The sequence below is a fragment of the Salmo salar genome, chromosome 13 (assembly GCF_965601325.2).
Source record: "Salmo salar chromosome 13, fSalSal1, whole genome shotgun sequence".
NCBI classification, from domain to species: Eukaryota; Metazoa; Chordata; class Actinopteri; order Salmoniformes; family Salmonidae; genus Salmo; species Salmo salar.
Window position 1 is genome coordinate 115,671,184 of NC_138303.1, and position 27,387 is coordinate 115,698,570.

The 27,387-nt window shown below is 44.4% G+C and overlaps 1 protein-coding gene and 1 non-coding gene across 3 annotated transcripts in view; one reads left to right on the forward strand and one right to left on the reverse strand.

The window, feature by feature from the left end:
* galt (galactose-1-phosphate uridylyltransferase) overlaps window positions 1–27,387 on the reverse strand; it is a 73,302-nt gene that overhangs the window by 28,851 nt on the left and 17,064 nt on the right. For both annotated transcript variants that reach the window (NM_001140448.2, XM_082959633.1), the window contains 4 exon segments: window positions 2,235–2,357; window positions 9,797–9,853; window positions 16,271–16,400; window positions 23,577–23,701. In NM_001140448.2, the coding sequence (NP_001133920.1) occupies window positions 2,235–2,357; window positions 9,797–9,853; window positions 16,271–16,400; window positions 23,577–23,701 (435 nt within the window).
* trnaa-ugc (transfer RNA alanine (anticodon UGC)) lies at window positions 5,105–5,180 on the forward strand. Its single transcript has one exon. It is a non-coding gene; the product is annotated as a tRNA-Ala (tRNA).

Sequence of the window (27,387 nt, forward strand, 5' to 3'; positions counted from 1 at the left end):
GTTCAGAGGAGACTGCTTGAATCAGGCCTTCATGGTCAAATTGCTGCAAAGAAACCACTACTAAAGGACACCAATAATAAGAAGAGACCTGCTTAGGCCAATAAACACGAGCAGTGGACATTAGACTGGTGGAAATCTGTCCTTTGGTCTGAGGAGTACAAATGTGAGATCTTTGGATCCAACCGCCGTGTCTTTGTGAGACGCAGAGTAGGTGAATGGATGATCTCCGTATGTGTAGTTCCCACCGTGAAGCATGGAGGAGGAGGTGTGATGGTGCTTTGCTGGTGACACTGTCAGTGATTTATTTAGAATTCAAGGCACACTTAACCAGAATGGCTACCACAGCATTCTGCAGTGATACACCATCCCATCTGGTTTGCGCTTAGTGGGACTATCATTTGTTTTTCAACAGGACAATGACCCAACACACCTCCAGGCTGTGTAAGGGCTGTTTGACCAAGAAGGAGAGTGATGGAGTGCTGCATCAGATGACCAGGCCTCCACAATTACCCGACCTCACCCCAATTGAGATAGTTTTGGATGAGTTGGATCGCAGAGTGAAGGAAAAGCAGCCAACAAGTGCTCGGCATATGTGGGAACTCCTTCAAGACTTTTCGAAAAGCATTCCAGGTGAAGATCGTTTAGAGAATGCCAAGTGTGTGCACAGCTGTCATCAAGGCAACTTGATTGTTTACTAAATGATTCCATATGTGTTATTTAATAGTTTTGATGTCTTCACTATTATTCTACAATGTAGAAAACAGTAAAAATATTGAAAAACCCTTGAATGAGTAGGTGTGTCCAAACTGTTGACTGGTAGTTGACTGGTAGTACTGACTGGTAGTACTGTAGTTGAACAGCTGGTTTATAACACGGCTTAATACTACCACAGTTCAGCAAACATTACTATTAGTATTAGTACTACCACAGTCCATCCTAATCTACTAGTAGTACTACCAAAGCTCAGTAGACATTACTATTACTATTAGTACAATCACAGATCAGTCTACTTTACTATTATAATTAGTACTTTCCACAGTTCAGCAAACATTACTATTAGTATTAGTACTACCACAGCTCAGCCTACTCTGCTATTAGTATTAGTACTACCACAGTCCATCCAACTCTACTATTAGTACTACCACATCACAGCCTACTTAACTATTAGTACTACCGCAGTTCAGCAGACAGTACTATTAGTACTACCACACACAGCCTACTTAACTATTAGTACTACCGCAGTTCAGCCTACATTATTATTAGTAGTAGTACTATCACAGTTCAGCAGACATTACTATTAGTAGTAGTACTACCACAGTTCAGCCTACATTACTATTAGTAGTAGTACTACCACAGTTCAGCCTACATTACTATTAGTAGTAATACTACCACAGCTCAGCCTACATTACTATTAGAACTACCACAGTTCAGCCTACATTACTATTAGTAGTAGTACTACCACAGTTCAGCCTACATTACTATTAGTAGTAGTACTACCACAGCTCAGCCTACATTACTATTAGTAGTAGTACTACCACAGCTCAGTCTACATTACTATTAGTAGTAGTACTACCGCAGCTCAGCCTACATTACTATTAGTACTACCACAGTTCAGCCTACATTACTATTAGTACTACCACAGCTCAGCCTACATTACTATTAGTAGTAGTACTACCACAGTTCAGCCTACATTACTATTAGTACTACCACAGTTCAGCCTACATTACTATTAGTAGTAGTACTACCACAGTTCAGCCTACATTACTATTAGTAGTAGTACTACCACAGCTCAACCTAAAGTTACTATTAGTAGTAGTACTATTAGATCAACATGTATGACGGTGTACTTTGTACTTCAATCTGAGAATAATGTATTTTTGTTGTTATATCTTAACTCTGCATTGTTGGAAAAGGACCCGTAAGTCTACACTTGTTGTTTACGAAGCAGGTGGTTTGTGCGCGTCATAGACCTCTGGTGGATCACACATCTAACCCACTGGGGAAATGGTCATCAGGCTTAACACAGATGGACTGGAGATAAACACCAACAGAAGTCCTTCCTGTCTGGCATACAGCGGCATTAGAGGTTTATGGGTAGTGTAGTCCTACATGTCTCTCTACCTCCATCTTAGCATACTGCAGCAATAGATATATATTGGTAATGTAGTCTCACCTGTTTGCCTCCATCTTAGCGTACTGCAGCAGTAGAGGTATTATGGGTAGTGTAGTCCTACCTGTCTCTCTGCCTCCATCTTAGCGTACTGCAGCAGTAGAGGTTCTCCATGGGTCTTCAGGTATTCTCTCTGACAGCGGTCCGACAGGGTGGCTTCATTAGGCAGGAAGTTACTGGCCCACACCTATGACATCACAGGAAGAGGACAACACTGGGTGAGAGCACAGAAGTAAGGGCAGGGATCAGAGGAGACAGTGGAGAGGAGAGAGGGATTAGAAGGAGGGAGGAGAGAGGAGGAGCGGAGACAGCAGCACACACACTGGGAGAGAGAGTTTATCATGTCTGTCTGTCCCCTCTGGACAATAATAACACACTAACTCTAACCCAGCAGAATTGGCTCTTTAAATAACCCACCACAACGCAGGGCTGTACTCTCATATGTAAATACCAGGATATCATGGGTGATACTAGGCATTTAAACACGGTCCAGTTATTTATCCTCAGACCCATTGGATTTAAGAAGCACTTTGATCATCCCCATCATTCCACGTACCCGATAGCAACGGCCTCACTGGGGAGACTACAGGGACTATAGGAGAAAATGTTCTGTTTTTCCCCCAAACCACAGAAAGCAGCATGAGGCAACATGAAGATGGATGGACAGCAGCGCAGCAACAACATGGACCTCCCGAGTGGTGCAGCGGACTAAGGCACTGCAGACCCAAGCGTCACTACAGACCCAGGTTCGAGCCCAGGCTGTGTTACAGCCGGCCGTGACTGGGAGACCCATGAGGCGGCGCACAATTGCCCCAGTGTCATCCGGGTTAGGGGAGGGTTTGACTGACTGGGATTTCCTTGTCCCATCGTGCTAAGCGACTCCTTTTGGCGGGCCGGGCACCTGCAAGCTGGACGGTGTTTCTTCGACACATTGGTTCGGCTGGCTTACGGGTTAAGCGAGCAGTGCGGCTTGGCAGGGTGGTGTTTCGGAGGACAGATGGCTCTCGACCATCGCCTCACCCGAGTCCGTAGGGGAGTTTCAGCCAAAGGACAAGACAGTAACTACCAATTGAATATCACGAAATTGGGGAGAAAAATGGGTAAAAAGTACCAAAGCACTGTAATAATAGAGCAGCAGCAACAACATGAAGATGGATGGACAGCGGCGCAGCAACAACATGAGGCAGAGCGGCTCTTGGCTCGAGAGTCCTTGGCCACCAATCATTTAAACACACTGCCTTTAAAGGGAGAAGCAGAGTGGAGGGAGAGGCTGTCGACTTTGTGTTGGAGAGGTAGAGTGGAAGAGAGCGAGAGGAAGAGAGGAAGAGGAAGAGAGCGAGAGACACATCCCTCTGTCTTTTCATTCCCATCTCCAACTTCCCCATCAATCCATCTCTCCGTCCTTTCATCCCTCTTATCCTCCTGCCCTATCCATCCATCTTTCCCTCCATCCATCTCGCCTTTCATCCCCATCTATCCATCTCTCCCTCCCTCCTTCCAACCCTCCCTCCCTCACCGAGGGGTGGCTCGCAGGCTGCATCAAACCAATCTTACCTGCAGCACAGAGAGACAGAGAGGATTATATATTCCGTTTTTAAAGTTTTCAGATTTCATAACTATTTAATGGTTTACAATATCAGATGACTTGATACATTCAGGTATATTTATTCTAGATCGATCATATATACACTGAACAAAAATAGAAATGCAACATGCAACAATTTCAAGAATGTTACTGAGTTACAGTTCATATAAGAGAATCAGTCAATTGAAATAAATGAATCAGGCCTAATCTATGGATTTCACAGGGCAAGGACACAGCTATTGGTGGGCCTGGGTGGGCATAGGACCAACCACTGGGAGACAGGCCCCCGACAAAAGGGCATTATTACAGACAGAAATAGTCCTCAGCACTTCAATGTGCAAATAGTGAGGCTGGGGGGAGTAAAGGAAAGGTAGTAAAGGGGATGGGTGGGGCAAAAGCTTAAGAAGAAGAAGGGCTCTCCAGTAGTAGTACCAAAACATTCAAAGGCCATTATGTCAAAAGTGAATTTACATGCTTATCAACTTTCAAAGCAGAATTACTTTCCCCATTGTCCCTCACCTGTAGTGTATGATATACCATTTTGTAGCTCTGAGTCTCTACATTTATCCAATGTCAAAAAACACAATTTCGGACTGTGCCTCGACACAATCCTGTCTCGGAGCTCTACGGACAATTCCTTCGACCTCATAGCTTGGTTTTTGCTCTGACATGAACTGTCAACTGTGGGACCTTGTGTAGACAGTTGTGTGCCTTTCCAAATGATGTCAAATCAATTGAATTTACCACAGGTGGACTCCAATCAAGTTGTAGAAACATCTCAAGGATGATCAATTTCGAGTCTCAAAAACATTTTTGCCTTGTCACTATGGGGTATTGTGATGTCACTATGGGGTATTGTGATGTCACTATGGGGTAATGTGATGTCACTATGGGGTAATGTGATGTCACTATGGGGTAATGTGATGTCACTATGGGGTATTGTGATGTCACTATGGGGTATTGTGATGTCACTATGGGGTATTGTGATGTCACTATGGGGTATTGTGATGTCACTATGGGGTAATGTGATGTCATTATGGGGTATTGTGATGTCATTATGGGGTATTGTGATGTCACTATGGGGTAATGTGATGTCATTATGGGGTATTGTGATGTCATTATGTGATGAGGGGGAAAATGATTTAATCCATTTTAGAATAAAGCTGTAACGTAACAAAATGCAGAATAAGGGATGGGGCCTGAATACTTTCTGAATTCACTGTAAATGTCTTGATGTATCAGCTTTCAGATTTGAAAAATAATACGCTTAAATCAAAGGATTAGATAGAAAATAAATTCTCAGGTAGGGAGCTTCAGATGACTGCTCACTAGCACTGCATTCTGCCCACGGTCCCGTGTGGCTCAGTTGGTAGAGCATGGCGTTTGCAACGCCAGGGTTGTGGGTTCGATTCCCACGGGGGACCAGTACGGGGGGGAAAAAAATAATAAAATGAAATGTATATATTCACTACTGTAAGTCGCTCTGGATAAGAGCGTCTGCTAAATGACTAAAATGTAAATGTAAATTCTGGGACGTCAATGATTATAGTTTCTACACTTGGCCACTATACCAGTATGCAGCTACTTTATAGATGGGCCTCTTCTTTACAAGATGTTAAACATGTCTCCTGCCTCAACCATGGAACCAGTTTTATACTAAACACTGAAGTATACCGAAGTCTTGAAATGTCTGTGGTGTCCCTTCTTAACACATTGTAATAGACAGGCATTATTACTGAGACTATTGACAAAGCTTCAGAAGCAAAGGACGAAACTATCTCTATTTCTGTAGCTGTACGTATAGAATGGGAGGCAGTTGATATCATTCCATTATTGTACATTTTCCCTTTAGATATTTCAGATTCATACTGAGGAGATGATATCTCATTAAGAGCTGTTGACTCATCATATAATCTACCTGCTGAAATTTAAATTAAATGTCTGATGTCCTGACAACATCCTAGCTGTCAACAGAGTTTTCAACCTTTAAATTACATATTTGTCATGACATGAAAGCAATTTTATTATGAGTTGTGAAAACAACACATTGTGGATGTTGGTAGAGTAAATTTAAGTGACATTTGCTCTCAGAAGTCCCTAGTGGTGTCAGTCTGTCTATCAGCATGCAGAGGGGTGGAGACGGAAGTAAGAGTTGATGAGATTAGAATACTAATTACTGTTTAGGTCGTGTGTAATCAACTTTCAATCCCCATTGTTAATACAAAGAAAGGCATGCTGTGCAGTCATATAGAGGATATACAGCAATAGGTTGCTGTAACTGAGAAAATAAGTTGTGGATTATGTCTCAAAAGACGGTAAAACTCAAAACCTATAACTAGCCTAGTCAGGGTCCTCTGTTAAGGAGAGCTGGAACTAGCGGGAGATAGTTATTAACTACATAACTCTACTTTACAGCACCTCAAAGGTCTCTAACTCCCTAACCCCCGACAAGAAGAGCTGGAACTAGCCTTCTAGAGGGAGATAGTTACTAACTACATAACTGTGCTCTCTCTCCTTTCTCTTTGTCCATCTCGCTGTAATACTAGTGATAGATAGCATGCCAGTAAACTGCATAGTTTTCTGATGTCTTCATCAGAGGAATGTTCTTTAATGAGAGCTCCTTACACGACTTATAAAAACTATCTTCACTAGACGACGGACTAATCCATTCCTCTTTGTACTTTGGTACAGCCCAGTCTGCTCCGTTTCCATATTAAATGTCCCTGGCCACAGAGAAACTAGTAAAAACCCTGCGCTCATCCAGAGAGGCTGAACAGTTGAGTCCTTGATGCTATAAAACCATCACACACAGAGAAGGAGACAGGGGAGTTGAGGGGGACAGGGAGGGAGTGAGAGAGCGAGAGAGAGAGAGAGAGAGCGAGAGAGAGAGCGAGAGAGAGAGCGAGAGAGAGAGCGAGAGAGAGATGCTGGTTGGGTAACAGTTTTCAAAGTGCCTTTACAGTCCAGAGAGCCAACAATGATAGAAAAAAAATGGTGTTTTAGAAAAACAAGACAAGGCGTATCATTTTACGTTTAAAACTGTCAGCTATGCAGCTCAATTTAGGACGCTCAATAAAGTGTTTTTACTGACCTGTTTTTACACACAATGAACATCTAATAACAGTTGGAATAATCAAGGACTTGTTTTACGAGCTGGAGACCAGAGTAAAGTGTCCAACGAACATCTGGAAGTGAGCACAGCTTTGCATTAGTGTGTATTCATGGATGCCAAGGGAAGCAAGGCAAAACATTTACCATGAAAAAATTTAAAAACATACAATTATTTATCCTTTGTCTCTCTGTGTTTCATAATTTTCCTTCAATTCACAAGGGATTGAATGTACACTACATATCCAAAAGTATGTGGACATCTGCTCGTTGAACATCTCATTCCAAAATCCTGGGCATTAATATGGAGTTGGTCCCCCCTTTGCTGCTATAAAAGCCTCCACTCTTCTGGGAAGGCTTTCCACTAGATGTTGGAACATTGCTGTGGGGACTGGCTTCCACTCAGCCACAGGAGCATTAGTGAGGTCGGGCACTGATGTTGAGAGATTATGCCCGGCTTGCAGTTTGGATTCTAATTCATCCCAAAGGTGTTCGATGGGGTTGAGGTTAGGGCTCTGTGCAGGCCAGTCAAGTTCTTCCACACTGATATCAACAAACCATTTCTGTATGGACCTCGTTTTGTGCACGGGGGCATTGTCATGCTGAAACAGGAAAGGGTCTTCCCAAAACTGTTGCCACAAAGTTGGAAGCACAGAATCGTCTAGAATGTCATTGTATAATGTAGCGTTAAGATTTCCCTTCACTGGAATTAAGGGGCCCGAAACATAAAAAATAGCCCAAAACCATCATTCCTCTTACACCAAACTTTACAGTTGGCACTATGCATTGGGGCAGGTAGCGTTCTCCTGGCATCCGCCAAACCCAGATTCGTCTGTCAGACTGCCAGATGGTGAAGCGTGATTCATCACTCCAGAGAACACATTTCCACTGCTCCAGAGTCCAATGGCGGTGAGCTTTACACAACTCTAGCCGACGCTTGGCATTGGGCATGGTGACCTTAGGCTTGTGTGCGGCTGCTCGGCCATGGAAACCAATTTCATGAAGCTCCCAACGAACAGTTCTTGTGCTGATGTTGCTTCCAGAGGCAGTTTGGAACCCGGTAGTGAGTGTTGCAACCGAGGACAGACAATTTTTCCGTGTTTCAGCCCTCGATGGTCCCGTTCTGTGAGCAACACATCCTGAGCAGCTCATGTTATTGGCTGAAGTATGCTGCATGGCAGACCAATCTGAACTCTCGGAATGTCCAGCCCAGCCATTATCTCAGCCAATTACGGCTAGCGGGAAGGTCCCTGGCTTTTTCTGTGGCTAAACCAACTATGCATGTAATTTAACCATTTTATTCGTATTTACAGATTGCATAAAATTTTGTTATTAAGGCGAAGTTCACATGTTCCAGAAAGCACTACTGCCCCAAAAAAAAACATTTTGCAAAAAACCCCCCCCAAAAAAACGTTCAAATGCCTTTCCTGTGAAGTAGTGACGCATATATCTAATTTCCTGAGACTAGTCACAGATGTAGTTCACCAGAGAAAGCATCCTAGTGAGCAAAACAGTGCCCCTCATCCTCTGTCTGTGGAGGCCATCTATCTGATGCTGTCTGGTCATCTATCTGATGCTGTCTGGTCATCTATCTGATGCTGTCTGGTCATAAAGAGTATGACATTGTTGCCGCCCATAGCATTGAATGCAAGGGAAGCCAGCGAGCATCTGGCCCCCCTTGATAAAAAAACACACACACAGTTACAAGCTAATGTAGCAGGCTGTATAACAGTAATGTATGGTCCAACAACATGAACATTATTACTGCTGGAGGGCAATGTACTGGACCGGTCTGCCTTGTTGTTCAACAGAGTCTAATGAAACCTCTCTTTCAGGAGTGGGGACCAGAAAAGAAAGAGGATAGAGGTTGGAACAGGCTGGCTTACCTGGCTGGCTTACCTGGCTGGCTTACCTGGCAGTGAGGATGGGAACAGGCTGCCTTACCTGGCAGTGAGGATAGAGGATGGGAACAGGCTGGCTTACCTGGCAGTGAGGATGGGGATTGGGACAGGCTGGTTTACCTGGCAGTGAGGATGGGAACAGGCTGGCTTACCTGGCAGTGAGGATGGGGGTTGGGACAGGCTGGCTTACCTGGCAGTGAGGATGGGTTTGGGACAGGCTGGCTTACCTGGCAGTGAGGATTGGGTTTGGGACAGGCTGGCTTACCTGGTAGTGAGGATGGGGATTGGGACAGGCTGCTTACCTGGCAGTGAGGATGGGGATTGGGACAGGCTGCTTACCTGGCAGTGAGGATGGGGGTTGGAACAGGCTGGTTTACCTGGCAGTGAGGATGGGAACAGGCTGGCTTACCTGGCAGTGAGGATGGGGATTGGGACAGGCTGGCTTACCTGGCAGTGAGGATTGGGTTTGGGACAGGCTGGCTTACCTGGTAGTGAGGATGGGAACAGGCTGGCTTACCTGGCAGTGAGGATAGAGGATGGGAACAGGCTGGCTTACCTGGCAGTGAGGATGGGGGTTGGGACAGGCTGGCTTACCTGGCAGTGAGGATGGGAACAGGCTGGCTTACCTGGCAGTGAGGATGGGGATTGGGACAGGCTGGCTTACCTGGCAGTGAGGATGGGTTTGGGACAGGCTGACTTACCTGGCAGTGAGGATGGGGATTGGGACAGGCTGGCTTACCTGGCAGTGAGGATGGGAACAGGCTGGCTTACCTGGCTGGCTTACCTGGCAGTGAGGATGGGAACAGGCTGGCTTACCTGGCAGTGAGGATGGGTTTGGGACAGGCTGCTTACCTGGCAGTGAGGATGGGGGTTGGGACAGGCTGGCTTACCTGGCAGTGAGGATGGGAACAGGCTGCTTACCTGGCAGTGAGGATGGGTTTGGGACAGGCTGCTTACCTGGCAGTGAGGATGGGGATTGGGACAGGCTGCTTACCTGGCAGTGAGGATGGGGATTGGGACAGGCTGGCTTACCTGGCAGTGAGGATGGGGGTTGGAACAGCCCATCATGGCTCCTTTATTCTCAAAGATCTGAAACACAGTTAAAGATAGGTCTTAGTCTAGTATGGTAGTCACGGATGGTTAAAGCCAGGTGGTGAACATACGATTGTGATTACATTTCAGAGTCCCTGAAAAGACACAAGGATTCCCCCACCACACACACCCTGACCCCACCAACTACACCCTGTGAGGAAGCATCCTGTTGGAGGGAGGTTAAAGACTTCCCCTGTCCGTCCCCAGAGGGTGACAGAAGACAGGAGGTTAAAGACTTCCCCTGTCCGTCCCCAGAGGGTGACAGAAGACAGGAGGTTAAAGACTTCCCCTGTCCGTCCCCAGAGGGTGATAGAAGACAGGAGGTTAATCCCCTGTCCGTCCCCAGAGGGTGATAGAAGACAGGAGGTTAATCCCCTGTCCGTCCCCAGAGGGTGATAGAAGACAGGAGGTTAATCCCCTGTCCGTCCCCAGAGGGTGATAGAAGACAGGAGGTTAATCCCCTGTCCGTCCCCAGAGGGTGATAGAAGACAGGAGGTTAAAGACTTCCCCTGTCCTTCCCCAGAGGGTGATAGAAGACAGGAGGTTAAAGACTTCCCCTGTCCGTCCCCAGAGGGTAATAGTAGTAGTAAACTACGTGAATAAAGGTACCTTAACTAAAAATAATAGAGCCTCCATATCACTTATAAGCAGGCGAGTAGCATGCAGGTCAATTTGACCCATCCCCCAATAACATCCAATGGTTTTTAGGAGCATATACCCACGTGGGTGACTGAAAGATGAACGAGGTTTACACTCCAGTTCAGTTGGTGGCGGAAGGTAGCCAAGCGGTTAAGACGAGGCCAAGCGGTTAAAAGTGTTGGGCCAGTAATTTAAAGGTCGCTGGTTCGAATCCCTGAGCTGACTAATAAAAAAATCTGTTGATGAGCCCTTGAGCCCTAATTGATTATTTAAGTCGCTCTGGATCAGAGAGTCTGCTAAATAACTAAAATGTAAAAATGTGAGGCCTTAAAGTTGGTTACCAACTGCCATATAAAATCCACAGAAGAAGATTTTGTATGACTCAAAATTATACAGATCCAGCTACAAAAAAGGACTATATGCAGTTCAGGTAAAATAACAACCCAGTGTTTACTTCCCAGGACAGGCATATGTTGCACGAAACTAAAGTTTTTTTTATTAGTACCAAAATGTGTTTTTTTGGCTGAAATGCCTTCTGGAACATGTGAACTTTCATGTGCCTTAATAACAAACTTGTACGGCATCTGTAAATAACAATTACCAGCCTAGTTGGTTTAGCCACAGAAAAAGGCAGGAACCTTCCCGCTAGCCATGATTGGCTGAGATATCTGATTGGTCTGCCATGTAGCATGTTTCTGTCTATAACATGAGCTGCTCAGTATGTGTAGATATGTCTTGCTACCGGGGTATGTAGCTTGTTGTTGTTCACAGGTCCAGGAATGGCTGAAGAATTGCAATATTTACCTGGAGCTAAACCCTGCAGATAGCACTACTGGGTGATCTGATAACCCTGCAGATAGCACTACTGGGTGATCTGATAACCCTGCAGATAGCACTACTGGGTGATCTGATAACCCTGCAGATAGCACTACTGGGGGATCTGATAACCCTGCAGATAGCACTACTGGGGGATCTGATAACCCTGCAGATAGCACTACTGGGGGATCTGATAACCCTGCAGACAGCACTACTGGGGGATCTGATAACCCTGCAGATAGCACTACTGGGTGATCTGATAACCCTGCAGACTGGGTGATCTGATAACCCTGCAGATAGCACTACTGGGTGATCTGATAACCCTGCAGACTGGGTGATCTGATATCCCTGCAGACTGGGTGATCTGATAACCCTGCAGATAGCACTACTGGGGGATCTGATAACCCTGCAGATAGCACTACTGGGTGATCTGATAACCCTGCAGACAGCACTACTGGGTGATCTGATAACCCTGCAGACAGCACTACTAGGTGATCTGATAACCCTGCAGACAGCACTACTAGGTGATCTGATAACCCTGCAGATAGCACTACTGGGGGATCTGATAACCCTGCAGACTGGGTGATGTGATAACCCTGCAGATAGCACTACTGGGTGATCTGATAACCCTGCAGACTGGGTGATCTGATAACCCTGCAGATAGCACTACTGGGTGATCTGATAACCCTGCAGACAGCACTACTGGGTGATCTGATAACCCTGCAGACTGGGTGATCTGATAACCCTGCAGACTGGGTGATCTGATAACCCTGCAGACTGGGTGATCTGATAACCCTGCAGACTGGGTGATCTGATAACCCTGCAGATAGCACTACTGGGGGATCTGATAACCCTGCAGACTGGGTGATCTGATAACCCTGCAGACTGGGGGATCTGATAACCCTGCAGACTGGGGGATCTGATAACCCTGCAGATAGCACTACTGGAGGATCTGATAACCCTGCAGACTGGGTGATCTGATAACCCTGCAGACTGGGGGATCTGATAACCCTGCAGACTGGGGGATCTGATAACCCTGCAGACTGGGGGATCTGATAACCCTGCAGACTGGGGGATCTGATAACCCTGCAGACTGGATGATCTGATAACCCTGCAGACAGCACTACTGGGTGATCTGATAACCCTGCAGACTGGGGGATCTGATAACCCTGCAGACTGGGGGATCTGATAACCCTGCAGACTGGGGGATCTGATAACCCTGCAGACTGGGGGATCTGATAACCCTGCAGATAGCACTACTGGGGGATCTGATAACCCTGCAGACAGCACTACTGGGTGATCTGATAACCCTGCAGATAGCACTACTGGGTGATCTGATAACCCTGCAGATAGCACTACTGGGGGATCTGATAACCCTGCAGACTGGGGGATCTGATAACCCTGCAGATAGCACTACTGGGTGATCTGATAACCCTGCAGATAGCACTACTGGGTGATCTGATAACCCTGCAGACTGGGGGATCTGATAACCCTGCAGATAGCACTACTGGGTGATCTGATAACCCTGCAGATAGCACTACTGGGGGATCTGATAACCCTGCAGATAGCACTACTGGGGGATCTGATAACCCTGCAGACAGCACTACTGGGTGATCTGATAACCCTGCAGATAGCACTACTGGGTGATCTGATAACCCTGCAGATAGCACTACTGGGGGATCTGATAACCCTGCAGACTGGGGGATCTGATAACCCTGCAGACAGCACTACTGGGTGATCTGATAACCCTGCAGACAGCACCACTGGGGGATCTGATAACCCTGCAGACTGGGGGATCTGATAACCCTGCAGACTGGGGGATCTGATAACCCTGCAGACTGGGGGATCTGATAACCCTGCAGACTGGGGGATCTGATAACCCTGCAGACTGGGGGATCTGATAACCCTGCAGACTGGGGGATCTGCATAACCCTGCAGACTGGGGGATCTGATAACCCTGCAGACTAGCACTACTGGGGGATCTGATAACCCTGCAGATCAGCACTACTGGGTGATCTGATAACCCTGCATGATAGCACTACTGGGTGATCTGATAACCCTGCAGATAGCACTACTGGGGGATCTGATAACCCTGCAGACTGGGGGATCTGATAACCCTGCAGACAGCACCACTGGGGGATCTGATAACCCTGCAGACTGGGGGATCTGATAACCCTGCAGACAGCACCACTGGGGGATCTGATAACCCTGCAGACTGGGGGATCTGATAACCCTGCAGACAGCACCACTGGGGGATCTGATAACCCTGCAGACTGGGGGATCTGATAACCCTGCAGACTGGGGGATCTGATAACCCTGCAGACTGGGGGATCTGATAACCCTGCAGACTGGGGGATCTGATAACCCTGCAGACTGGGGGATCTGATAACCCTGCAGACTGGGGGATCTGATAACCCTGCAGACTGGGGGATCTGATAACCCTGCAGACTGGGGGATCTGATAACCCTGCAGACTGGGGGATCTGATAACCCTGCAGACTGGGGGATCTGATAACCCTGCAGACTGGGGGATCTGATAACCCTGCAGACTGGGGGATCTGATAACCCTGCAGACTGGGGGATCTGATAACCCTGCAGATAGCACTACTGGAGGATCTAAAAAGTCATAGTCAATCGATCAATAATATAATAATACTTTTAGCAACACATTTTTTTTTATATATCTGTAGAAACAATGAGAATAGAAAGGTTGAGAGCTTTTGTGAAACATCACTTCACAGTTGAAAAATATATGGCAAATAGAAATCCAATATGGATGTGTTAAGAGATAGATGGGAGGGGTTGAATGGAGCTGAAGGTTGGGAATAATAACCCTAATAAAACCCTAATAACAACGAAATAACTAGTGTAAAACTGTGGCCGTAAAACGTAATTACCGTAATTTCCGGACTATTAAGCGCACCTGAATATAAGCCGCACCCACTGAATTATTTATTTATTTTATTTTGAACATAAATAAGCCGTACATGTCTATAAGCCGCAGGTGCCTACCGGTACATTGAAACAAATTAACTTTACACAGGCTTTAACGAAACACGGCTTGTAACAAAAAATAAAAAATTAGCAGTAAGCTTTAGTTGTCTTTTTGCACTGAGTCAATTCCTAACGCTGCTGTTTCCAACGTCTTATCATCGACTCATTAAGACCAAGCTCCCGTGCAGCAGCTCTATTTCCTTTTCCAACAGCCAGATCAATCGCCTTCAACTTGAAAGCTGCATCATATGCATTTCTCCATGTCTTTGCCATGATGAGGGTGACAAAATGGCTACCGTAATCAGAATGATGGGAAGTTTGAGAGCGCTCGATTTAATCTAAACAGTAAACAAAAAAGTTGTTTGACCTTAATAACCCGTTTGGCAATTTCATTGGTCTAATGAAAGCTTCATGCCGCCAAAAAACTGAGCACGTCACAGAATGTGTGTTTTTTTTTTTTTTTTATTGAAAGCGGGAAACATCCATATATTAGCCGCGTCATTGTTTAAGCCGCGAGGTTCAAAGCCTGGGAAAAAAGTTGCGGCTTATAGTCCGGAATTTACGGTAGTTTCAGAACTTTTTTGAAAGAGCACAGTTTGAAAGATATGGCAAATAGAAATAAAACTGGATGGACATCAGAAATAGATGGGAGGGTAGAGGAAGGACAGGAGTAAAAACAAACAAAATAAAACTATTGTAAAAAAGACTGTGTCCACAAAATGTATAAGCTGGAAATACAGGCCTAAGCGTTGTTCACTAGTTTGCTTCAATTGGGAGAGGGGTGGTAGGGTTGGAGGGTAATAAAGGAAATATATATACATTTTTTAAGATCTGTAAATACAGTTGAAGTCGGAAGTTTACATACACTTCCTCCAGCATCTTCACAAGGTCCTTTGCTGTTGTTCTGGGATTGATTTGCACTTTTTGCACCAAAGTACGTTCATTTCTAAGAGAAATGTGGTACCTTCAGGTGTTTGGAAATTGCTCCCAAGGATGAACTAGACTTGTGGAGTCCTTGGCTGATTTCTTTACATTCTGCCATGATGTCAAGCAAAGAGGCACTGAGTTTGAAGGTAGGCCTTGAAATACATCCACAGGTACACCTCCAATTGACTCAAATGATGTCAATTAGCCTATCAGAAGCTTCTAAAGCCATGACATCATTTTCTGGAATTCTCCAAGCTGTTTAAAGGCACAGTCAACTTAGTGTATGTAAACTTCTGACCCACTGGAATTGTGATACAGGGAATTATAAGTGAAATAATCTGTCTGTAAACAATTGTTGGAAAAATTACTTGTGTCATGCACAAAGTAGATGTCCTAACCGACTTGCCAAAACTATAGTTTGTTAACAAGAAATTTGTGGAGTGGTTGAAAAACGAGTTTTAATGACTCCAACCTAAGTGTATGTAAACGACTTCACCTGTATATACTGTATTCTAGTCATGGTTAAACTTACATAACTACTGCTGTACAGACCTTTTCTATTCATACACTGTCTATACATACCATCCTATATAACTACTGTCTATAAATATGGTGCATGTACAGTATGTATGTATGTTATTCCGGAATCATTCTGATATTACTTCATTTTTATTTTGAGTATTTGTGTGTATTGTTTTGTATTGTTAGCTATCCTGCCCTCTTGGGGATAGAAACATACGCATTTCACCTGCGATAACATCTGCAAAATGTGTACGACTAATCAATTGGATATAACAGCCGATGGTCTGTGAATCTCCTGGCTGAAGGCCTTCTCTATGCATCAGTCCATGTTGACAGCAACCCTCCTCTGCCCTCGTGCTTCCCAGGGTGAGACAGCCATAAAGGGAATAACAGGATTAACACCAGAGTAGGAGTGCTGATCTCTGATCCGTTCTCCCTTTAAATCATAATGAATAAGATGATATGAACAGGGGGGACCTGATCCTAGACCAGCACTCCTGCTCAGACCGGACCTTACCTGGACCCAGGGGTAGGTGGAGCCTAGATCCACCATCAGGTCCGCCCACTTGTCAATCACTTTGATGATGTCAGGAAGCGTCATGAGAGGCAGTGTGACGTCAGACCAGGGGTGGAAACACATCACCTTGCTGACAAACAAACAACAACAATAAACATCACCTTGCTGACAAACAACGACACATCAACTTGTAAACAACAACAACAACAGTAATAAACAACACCACATCACCTCAGCCCCCAGGTACCTAACCAACTATTTTTTATTTGTTAGATATGTCCACCAGCATAACACCACAGGCAGATACAGTAATATTCACTGAACTACAATAGTCTATCTGGTAAGAAGACCTTGTCATATACCGGTGCTGTTGAGTGGAACAAACTACCACATCAGCTCAAAGCCATACCAACCATCACCACTTTTAAAATAATGTCAAAGCTGGTTGAAGAGTGAACAGTAAAACCCAAAAATATATGAGCCACAATGGAAATAAGCACCCCGACTTTATTGCGCAATCCCGGTTACATTTAAAAAAATCTTGGTACAGTATATATATATATATATATATATATATATATATATATATATATATATATATATATATATATATATATATATATATATATATATACACACACAGTTGAAGTCGGAAGTTTACATACACCTTAGCCAAATACATTTAAACTCAGTTTTATACAATTCCTGAGATTTAATCCTATTAAAATTCCCTGTCTTAAGTCAGTTAGGATCACCACTTTATTTTAAAAATGTGAAATGTCAGAATAATAGTAGAGAGAATCTTTTATTTCTTTCATCACATTCCCAGTGGGTCAGAGGTTTACATCCACTCAATTAGTATTTGGTAGCATTGCCTTTAAATTGTTTTACTTGGGTCAAATGTTTCAGGTATCCTTCCACAAGCTTCCCACAATAAGTTGGGTGACTTTTGGCCCATTCCTCCTGACTGAGCTCGTGTAACAGGGTCAGGTTTGTAGGCCTCCTTGCTCGCACACGCTTTTTCAGTTCTGCCCACACATCGATCATAATCACAGACTAGTACATTCCCCCCCCCAAGCAGACACATCGACGGCCATGAAAGAACTTCACTGGACTCTATGTAAACTGGAAACCATATATCCTGAGGCTGCATTTATTGTAGCTGGGGATTTTAACAAAGCTAATCTGAAAACAAGGCTCGCCTATTCTATCAGCATATCGGTTGTGCTACCAGGGCTGGCAAAACCCTAGACCACTGTTATTCTAACTTCCGCGACGAATATAAGGCCTCCCCCGCCCTCCTTTCGGAAAATCTGACCACGACTCCATTTTGTTACTTCCAGCCTATAGACAGAAACTAAAACAGGAAACGCCCGCCCTCAGGTCTGTTCAACGCTGGTCCGACCAATCGGATTCCACGCTTCAAGATTGCTACGATCACGTGGACTGGGATATGTTCCGCATAACGTCGAACAACAACATTGACGAATACGCTGATTCGGTGAGCGAGTTCATTAGCAAGTGCATCAGTGATGTTGTACCCACAGCGTCTATTAAAACATTCCCCAACCAGAAACCGTGGATTGATGGCAGCATTCGCGCAAAACTGAAAGCACGAACCGCTGCTTTTAATCAGGGCAAGGTGACCGGAAACATGACCGAATACAAACAGTGTAGCTATTCCCTCCGCAAGGCAATCAAACATGCTAAGCATCAGTATAGAGACAAAGTGGAGTCGCAATTCAACGGCTCAGACACGAGAGGTATGTGGCAGGGTCTCAGACAATCACAGATTACAAAAAGAAAACCAGCACCGTCGCGGACACCGACGTCTTGCTCCCAGACAGACTGAACAACTTCTTTGCTCGCCTTGAGGACAATACAGTGCCACTGACAAGGCCCGCTCCCAAAACCTGCAGGCTCTCCTTCACTGCAGCCAACGTGAGTAAAACATTTAAACGTGTTAACCCTCGCAGGCCCAGACGGCATCCCCGGCCGCGTCCTCAGAGCATGCGCAGACCAGCTGGCTGGTGTGTTTACAGACATATTCAATCAATCCTTATCCCAGTCTGCTGTTCAGACATGCTTCAAGAGGGCCACCATTGTTCCTGTTCCCAAGAAAGCTAAGGTAACTGAGCTAAATGACTACCGCCCTGTAGCACTCACTTCCGTCATCTGAAGTGCTTTGAGAGACTAGTCAAGGACCATATCACCTCCACCCTACCTGACACCCTAGACCCAATCCAATTTGCTTACCGCCCCAATAGGTCCACAGATGACGCAATCGCCATCACACTGCACACTGCCCTAACCCATCAGGACAAGAGGAATGCCTACGTAAGAATGCTGTTCATCGATTACAGCTCAGCATTTAACACCATAGTACCCTCCAAACTCGTCATTAAGCTCGAGACCCTGGGTCTCGACCCCACCCTGTGCAACTGGATCCTGGACTTCCTGACGGGCCGCCCCCAGGTGGTGAGGGTAGGTAACAACATCTCCACCCCGCTGATCCTCAACACTGGGGCCCCACAAGGGTGCGTTCTCAGCCCTCTCCTGTACTCTCTGTTCACCCACGACTAGGTGGCCATGCACGCCTCCAATTCACTCATCAAGTTTGCAGACGACACTACAGTGGTAGGCTTGATTACCAACAACGACGAGACAGCCTACAGGGAGGAGGTGAGGGCTCTCGGAGTGTGGTGTCTGCATCTTCAACCTCAGGGGGCTGAAGAAATTCAGCTTGTCACCAAAAACACTCAAACTTTTACAGACTTGAGAGCATCCAGTCGGGCTGTATCACCGCCTGGTACGGCAACTGCTCCGCCAACCGTAAGGCTCTCCAGAGGGTAGTGAGGTCTGCACAACACATCACCGGGTGCAAACTACCTGCCCTCCAGGACACCTACACCACCCGATGTCACAGGAAGGCTGAAAAGATCATCAAGGACAACAACCACCCGAGCCACTGCCTGTTCACCCTGCTACCATCCAGGAGGCAAGGTCAGTACATGTGGATCAAAGCGGGGACCGAAAGACTGAAAAACAGCTTCTATCTCAAGGCCATCAGACTGTTAAACAGCCATCACTAACATTGAGTGGCTGCTGCCAACAAACTGACTCAACTCCAGCCACTTTAATAATGGAAAGATTTATGTAATTATGTATAACTAGCCACTTTAAACAACGCCACTAATGTTTACATACCCTACATTACTCATCTCATATGTATATACTGTACTCTATACCATCTACTGCATCTTGATGTGTATAAGGTAGTTGTTGTGAAATTGTTAGGTTAAATTACTTGTTAGATATTACTGCATGATCGGAACTAGAAACACAAGCATTTCGCTACACTCGCATTAACATCTGCTAACCATGTGTATGTGACAAATACAATTTGATTTGATTTTCTATAGGATTGAGGTCAAGGCTTTGTGATGGCCACTCCAATACCTTGACTTTGTTGTCCTTTAGCCATTGTGCCACAACTTTGGAAGTATGCTTGGGGTCATTGTCCATTTGGAAGACCCATTTGCAACCAAGCTTTTAACTTCCTGACTGATGTCTTGAGATGTTGCTTCAATATATCCACATAATTTTCCTACCTCATGATGCCATCTATTTTGTGAAGTACACCAGTCCCTCCTGCAGCAAAGCACCCTCACAACATGATGCTGCCACCCCCATGCTTCACGGTTGGGATGGTGTTCTTCGGCTTGCAAGCATCCCCCTTTTTTCCTCCAAACATAACGAAGGTCATTATGGCCAAACAGTTACATTTTTGTTTCGTCAGACCAGAGGACATTTCTCCAAAAAATGTACGATCTTTGTACCATGTGCAGTTGCAAACCGCAGTCTGGCTTTTTTATGGCTGTTTTAGAGCAGTGTCTTCTTCCTTGCTGAGCGGCCTTTCAGGTTATGTCGTTATAGGACTCGTTTTACTGTGGATATAGATACTTTTGTACCTGTTTCCTCCAGCATCTTCACAAGGTCCTTTGCTGTTGTTCTGGGATTGATTTGCACTTTTTGCACCAAAGCACGTTCATCTCTAGGAGACAGAACGCGTCTCCTTCCTGAGCGGTGTGACGGCTGCGTGGTCCCATGGTGTTTATACTTGCGTACTATTGTTTGTACAGATGAACGTGGTACCTTCAGGCGTTTGGAAATTGCTCCCAAGGATGAACCAGACTTGTGGGGGTCTACACATTTTTTTCTGAGGTCTTAGCTTATTTCTTTTGATTTTCCCATGATGTCAAGCAAAGAGGCACTGAGTTTGAAGGTAGGCCTTGAAACACATCCACAGGTACACCTCCAATTGACTCAAATTATGTAAATTAGCCTATCAGAAGCTTCTAAAGCCACATCATTTTCTGGAATTTTCCAAGCTGTTTAAAGGCAGAGTCAACTTAGTGTATGTAAACTTCTGACCCACTGGAATTGTGATACAGGGAATTATAAGTGAAATAATCTGTCTGTAAACAATTGTTGGAAAAATGACCTGTCTCATTCACAAAGTAGATGTCCTAACCGAAACTATAGTGTGTTAACCAGAAATGTGTGAAGTGGTTGAAAAACAAGTTTTAATGATTCCAACCTAAGTGTATGTAAACTTCCGACTTCAACACGATAGATAGATAGATAGATAGATAGATAGATAGATATCTCTCTCTCTATATATATATATATATCTATCTATCTATCTATCTATTTATCTATCTATATATATATATATATATATATATATAGAGATATACATATATATATATATATATATTAGATATCGATATACATATATATAGAGATATATATATAGAGATATACATATATATATATATATATATTAGATATCGATATACATATATATATATATATATTAGATATATATATAGAGATATACATATATATATATATATATATATATATATATATATATATATTAGATATCGATATACATATATATATATATATATATATATATTAGATATATATATAGAGATATACATATATATATATATATTAGATATCGATATACATATATATAGAGATATATATATATAGAGAGATATACACTACCATTGAAAAGTTTGGGGTCACTTAGAAATGTACTCGTTTTTGAAAGAAAAGCACATTGATCAGAAATTCAGTGTAGACATTGTTAATGTTCTAGATGACTATTGTAGCTGGAAATGGCTGATTTTTAATGGAACATCTACATAGGTGTACAGAGGCCCATTATCAGCAACTTTCACTCCTGTGTTCCAATGGCACGTTGTGTTAGCTAATCCAAGTTTATCATTCTAAAAGGCTAATTGATCATTAGAAAACCCTTTTGCAATTATGTTAGCACAGCTGAAAACTGTTGTTCTGATTAAAGAAGCAATAAAACTGGGCTTCTTTAGTCTAGTTGAGTATCTGGAGCATCAGCATTTGTGGGTTTGATTACAGGCTCCAAATGGCCAGAAACAAATAACCTTCTTCTGAAACTCATCAGTTTATTCTTGTTCTGAGAAATGAAGGCTATTCCTTGCGAGAAATTGCCAAGAAACTGAAGATCTGGTACAACGCTGTGTGCTACTCCCTTCACAGAACAGCGTAAACTGGCTCTAACCAGAATAGACAGAGGAGTGGGAGGCCCCGGTGCACAACTGATCAGGAGACAAGTACATTAGAGTGTCTAGTTTGAGAAACAGACGCCTCACAAGTCCTCAACTGGCAGCTTCATTAAATAGGACCCGCAAAACACCAGTCTCAACGTCAACAGTGAAGAGGGGACTCCGGGATGCTGGCCTTCTAGGCAGTCCTCAACTGGCAGCTTCCTACCCTACCCTAACATAAAATATCCTACTCTACCATTAAATATCCTACTCTTTCAACCCTACCCTAACATTAAATATCCTACCCCACCCTACCCTACCATAAAATATCCTACTCTACCATAAAATATCCTACCCCACCCTACCATAACATAAAATATCCTACTCTACCATTAAATATCCTACTCTTTCAACCCTACCCTAACATAAAATATCCTTCTCTACCATAAAATATCCTACCCACCCTACCATAACATAAAATATCCTACTCTACCATAAAATATCCTACCCTACCGTAACATAAAATATCCTACTCTACCAACCCTACCATAACATAAAATATCCTACTCTACCATAAAATATCCTACTCTACCATAAAATATCCTACCCCACCCTACCATAACATAAAATATCCTACTCTACCATAAAATATCCTACCCTACCGTAACATAAAATATCCTACTCTACCAACCCTACCATAACATAAAATATCCTACTCTACCATAAAATATCCTACCCTACCAAAACATAAAATATCCTACTCTACCAACCCTACCATAACATAAAATATTCTACCCTACCATAACATATACTACCCTACCAACCCTACCCTACCATAACATAAAATATCCTACCCTACCATACATACCATAATATAAAATATTCTACCCTACTATAACTTATACTACCCTACCAACCCTACCCTACCATAACATAAAATATCCTACCCTACCATACATACCATAATATAAAATATTCTACCCTACCAGACATACCATAATATAAAATATTCTACCCTGGGACCGGGAGACCCAAGGTGCGGAGCACAATTGGCCCAGTGTCCGGGTTTGGCCGGCAGGGATGACCTTGTCACGCACTAGTAACTCTGTGGTGGGCCGGGCGCAGTGCACGCTGACACGATCGCCAGGTGCACGGTGTTTCCTCCGACACATCGGTGCGGCTGGCGTCCGGGTTAAGTGGGCATTGTGTCAAGAAGCAGTTCGGCTTGATTGGGTTGTGTTGCGGAGGACGCATGGCTCTCGACCTTCGCCTCTCCCGAGTCCGTAAGGGATTTGCAGCGATGAGACAAGACTGTAAATACCAATTGGATACCATGAAATTGGGGAGAAAACAGGGTAATAAAAAAAGTCCTGGGCTCAGAGAATGCAGTGTGAAAAAGCCTCGTTGTTTCTTTAATAATTCAGCATGTTAAACTGCTGTCAGTAGGCAGTAGGTCGGCACCTTGTGTCTGGGCTACATGTCAATATATCCTCAGCCTTGAGATCCTCAAGGTCTGGTCTTGGATTCTTTAGACAGCGTCGCCACCTAGTGGTCATAGCTGATTAGAAACTAAAGCAGGAATAATGCTGTCTTCAATTTGCCTCCCAAGAGCTGTTTAAAACAGCATCTAGTTATATTTGTCTTGTCTGAGTTGTTATTAATATCACACCAAGATGAATTGATTTATCTGGAGATGTTCTCCTCACCAGACGCCCCTGGCTGCTTTGGACTGGAACAGAGGATGTTGGTTAAGTCCTGGGTCAGGAGCATCAGGCTGCAGGGCTGGGAAGTCATTCTCAAACACAAATGTGTTGTTGTAGTCTGGGTTCACCTGGGAGGGACAAACAGACAGTTAGACACACAGACAGTTAGACAGACAGACAGACAGACAGTTAGACAGACAGACAGACAGACAGACAGACAGACAGACAGACAGACAGACAGACAGACAGACAGACAGACAGACAGACAGACAGACAGACAGGGTTCACCTGGGAGGGCGACAGACAGACAGACAGACAGACAGACAGACAGACAGACAGACAGACAGACAGACAGACAGACAGACAGACAGACAGAGTTCAACTGGGAGGGACAAACAGACAGACAGGCAGACAGACAGACAGGGTTCACCTGGAAGGGACAGACAGACAGACAGACAGACAGACAGACAGACAGACAGACAGACAGACAGACAGACAGACAGACAGACAGACAGACAGACAGACAGACAGACAGACAGACAGACAGACAGACAGACAGACAGACAGACAGACAGACCAAGTTGATCATTCTTGGTTCATCTATTGAAGCACATTTCTAGAGATTATACTGAAACATCTGCAGCTATTCATACTATTTAGAATGACCTGCTGTAGAACAGGGGGTTTTCAGATGCCTGATAAAACCTGTGTGTGTGAATGAACTAAATAAGATTTTTCTGTCAAATCACCAGTTGGCAACCCATCTCTGACACAAACAGACATTACACTGATTCCCAGTGATGATTTATTTACCAGGTCAGTTGACTGAGAACACATTCTCATTTACAGCAACAACCTGCAGAATAGTTACAGGGGAGAGGAGGGGGATGAATGAGCCAGTTAGAAGCTGGGGATGATTAGGTGGCCGTGATGGTATGAGGGCCAGATTGGGAGTTTAGCCAGGACACCAGGGGTTAACACCCCTACTCTCACGATAAGTACCATGGGATCTTTAATGACCTCAGAGAGTCAGGACACCCGTTTAACATCCATCTGAAAGACGGAAACCCACACAGGGAAATAACCCCAATCACTGCCAAGGGGTATTGGGATATTTTTTAGACCAGAGAAAGAGTGCCTCCTACTGGCCCTCCAACACCACTTCCAGCATCTGGTCTCCCATCCAGGGACCAACCCTGCTTAGCTTCAGAAGAAAGGGTTATATGCTGCTGATAATTCCCAGTGATAGATCTGTGCCGGTAGAATAAAACATACATCAATACGTAAGAGTAGGTTATCGTATAGTATTATAGTTATATTATATCTTATATTATATTATTATTGTTATATTATATGATAATATGTTATAGTATTAATAACCCTAGAGCAGTCAAAAAAATACAGAAATAAATACAGAAAAATTTAACGGAAGGAGTTTGAACCTGGTCTAGCACAAAGAGAAGATTCAAGTGGGAGATATATTGGTCTACTCAGAATCTATAGGATAAGTGTACCTATTAAGTTCACTTCCATCTTTAGATTTTTTAAAATGTATATATAATCTGCTGATAAATTTTTCAACTAATTAATCTGGTTGTTATATACATTGGGGCCCCACAAGGGTGCGTTCTCAGCCCTCTCCTGTACTCCCTGTTCACCCATGACTGCGTGGCCATGCACGCCTCCAACTCAATCATCAAGTTTGCAGACGACACTACAGTGGTAGGCTTGATAACCAACAATGACGAGACGGCCTACCGGGAGGAGGTGAGGGCCCACGGAGTGTGGTGTCTGGAAAATAACCTCACACTCAATGTCAACAAAACAAAGGAGATGATTGTGGACTTCAGGAAACAGCAGAGGGAGCAGCCCCCTATCCACATCGACGGGACAGTAGTGGACAAGGTGGAAAGTTTAAAGTTCCTCGGTATACAAATCACCGACAAACAGAAATGGTCCACGCACAAAGACAGTGTGGTGAAGAAGTCGCAACAGCGCCTCTTCAACCTCAGGAGGCTGAAAAAATGTGGCTTGTCACCCAAAACCCATACTAACTTTTACAGATGCACAATCGAGAGCATCCTGTTGGGCTGTATCACCACCTGGTACGGCAACTGCACCGCCCGCAGCTGCAGGGCTCTCCAGAGGGTAGTGAGGTCTGCCCAACGCATCACCGGGGGCAAACTACCTGCCCTCCAGGACACCTACACCACCCGATGTAACAGGAAGGCCAGAAAGATCATCAAGGACATCAACCACCCGAGCCACTGCCTGTTCACCCCACTATCATCCAGAAGGCGAGGTCAGTACAGGTGCATCAAAGCTGGGACCGAGAGACTGAAAAACAGCTTCTATCTCAAGGCCATCAGATTGTTAAATAGCCATCACTAGCCGGCTTCCACCTGGTTACTCAACCCTGAACCTTACAGGCTGCTGCACTAAATACATAGAATCACTGGTCACTTTAATAATGGAACACTGGTCACTTTAATAATGTTTACATTCTGCTTTACTCATCTCATATGTTGTCAAAGGAATTTTCTATCCTAATGATAATAATTAACAATCAATAAGCCTTGACTAATCCCCTGGGTTTGTAAGACACTGGGTTAATAATTACGCAAGGACTCAGCTTTCTGCAAAAGGTCTTGTACAGTTTATTCAGAGAACGTTCTGAGGTCCAAATAACAAAGATGTTCATTTTATCCTCTCTCTCCGCTTACGCACACCCCTCCACACCAACAGTAGGTAACCTACGCACACACCTCCACACCAACAGTAGGTAACCTACGCACACACCTCCACACCAACAGCAGGTAACCTACGCACACACCTCCACACCAACAGTAGATAACCTACACACACACCTCCACACCAACAGTAGATAACCTACGCACACACCTCCACACCAACAGTAGATAACCTACGCACACACCTCCACACCAACAGTAGATAACCTACGCACACACCTCCACACCAACAGTAGGTAACCTACGCACCTCCACACCAACAGTAGATAACCTACGCACACACCTCCACACCAACAGTAGATAACCTACGCACACACCTCCACACCAACAGTAGGTAACCTACGCACACACCTCCACACACAGACAGTAGGTAACCTACGCACACACCTCCACAACAACAGCAGGTAACCTACGCACACACCTCCACACCAACAGCAGGTGAACAGTATCTACTCCTTGACCTCCCACCACTGTTCCAGCACTGCCTGTTCCTTTCCTCATAGATTAGGAGAACCTTGAAGGCTCCTCCCGGTATCTCACACACCCATGTCTAGACTTGATGGGACTAACGTTCAGTACATTGACTTACAGTTTATTATCCATGCTACATAACTACTAATTCATAATGGATTATTGATTCATTTACCATCATTAGATAATTCTCTTATCATATGTATATAGTGTATTCTAATGTATTTTAGTCATAGCCACTCCGACATTGCTTGTCCTAATATCTCTTAATTCCATTATTTTACTTTTAGATGTGTGTGTATTGTTGTGAATTGTTAGATACTACTGCACTGTTGAAGCTAGGAACACAAGCCTTTTGCTACACCCACAATAACATCTGCTAAATTTGTGAATGTGACCAATAAAATTTGACTTGATTTGACTAGTTAGGATTGAGGCAAAAATGAACGGAGCAAAGTACAGAGATCCATGATGAAAACCTGCTCCAGAGCACTCAGGACTTCAGTCTGGGGCGAAGGTTCGCCTTCCAACAGGACAACTAGTTCCTCTGTCCACTGTCTGTGTTCTTTTCCCCATCTTAATCTTGTCTTTTT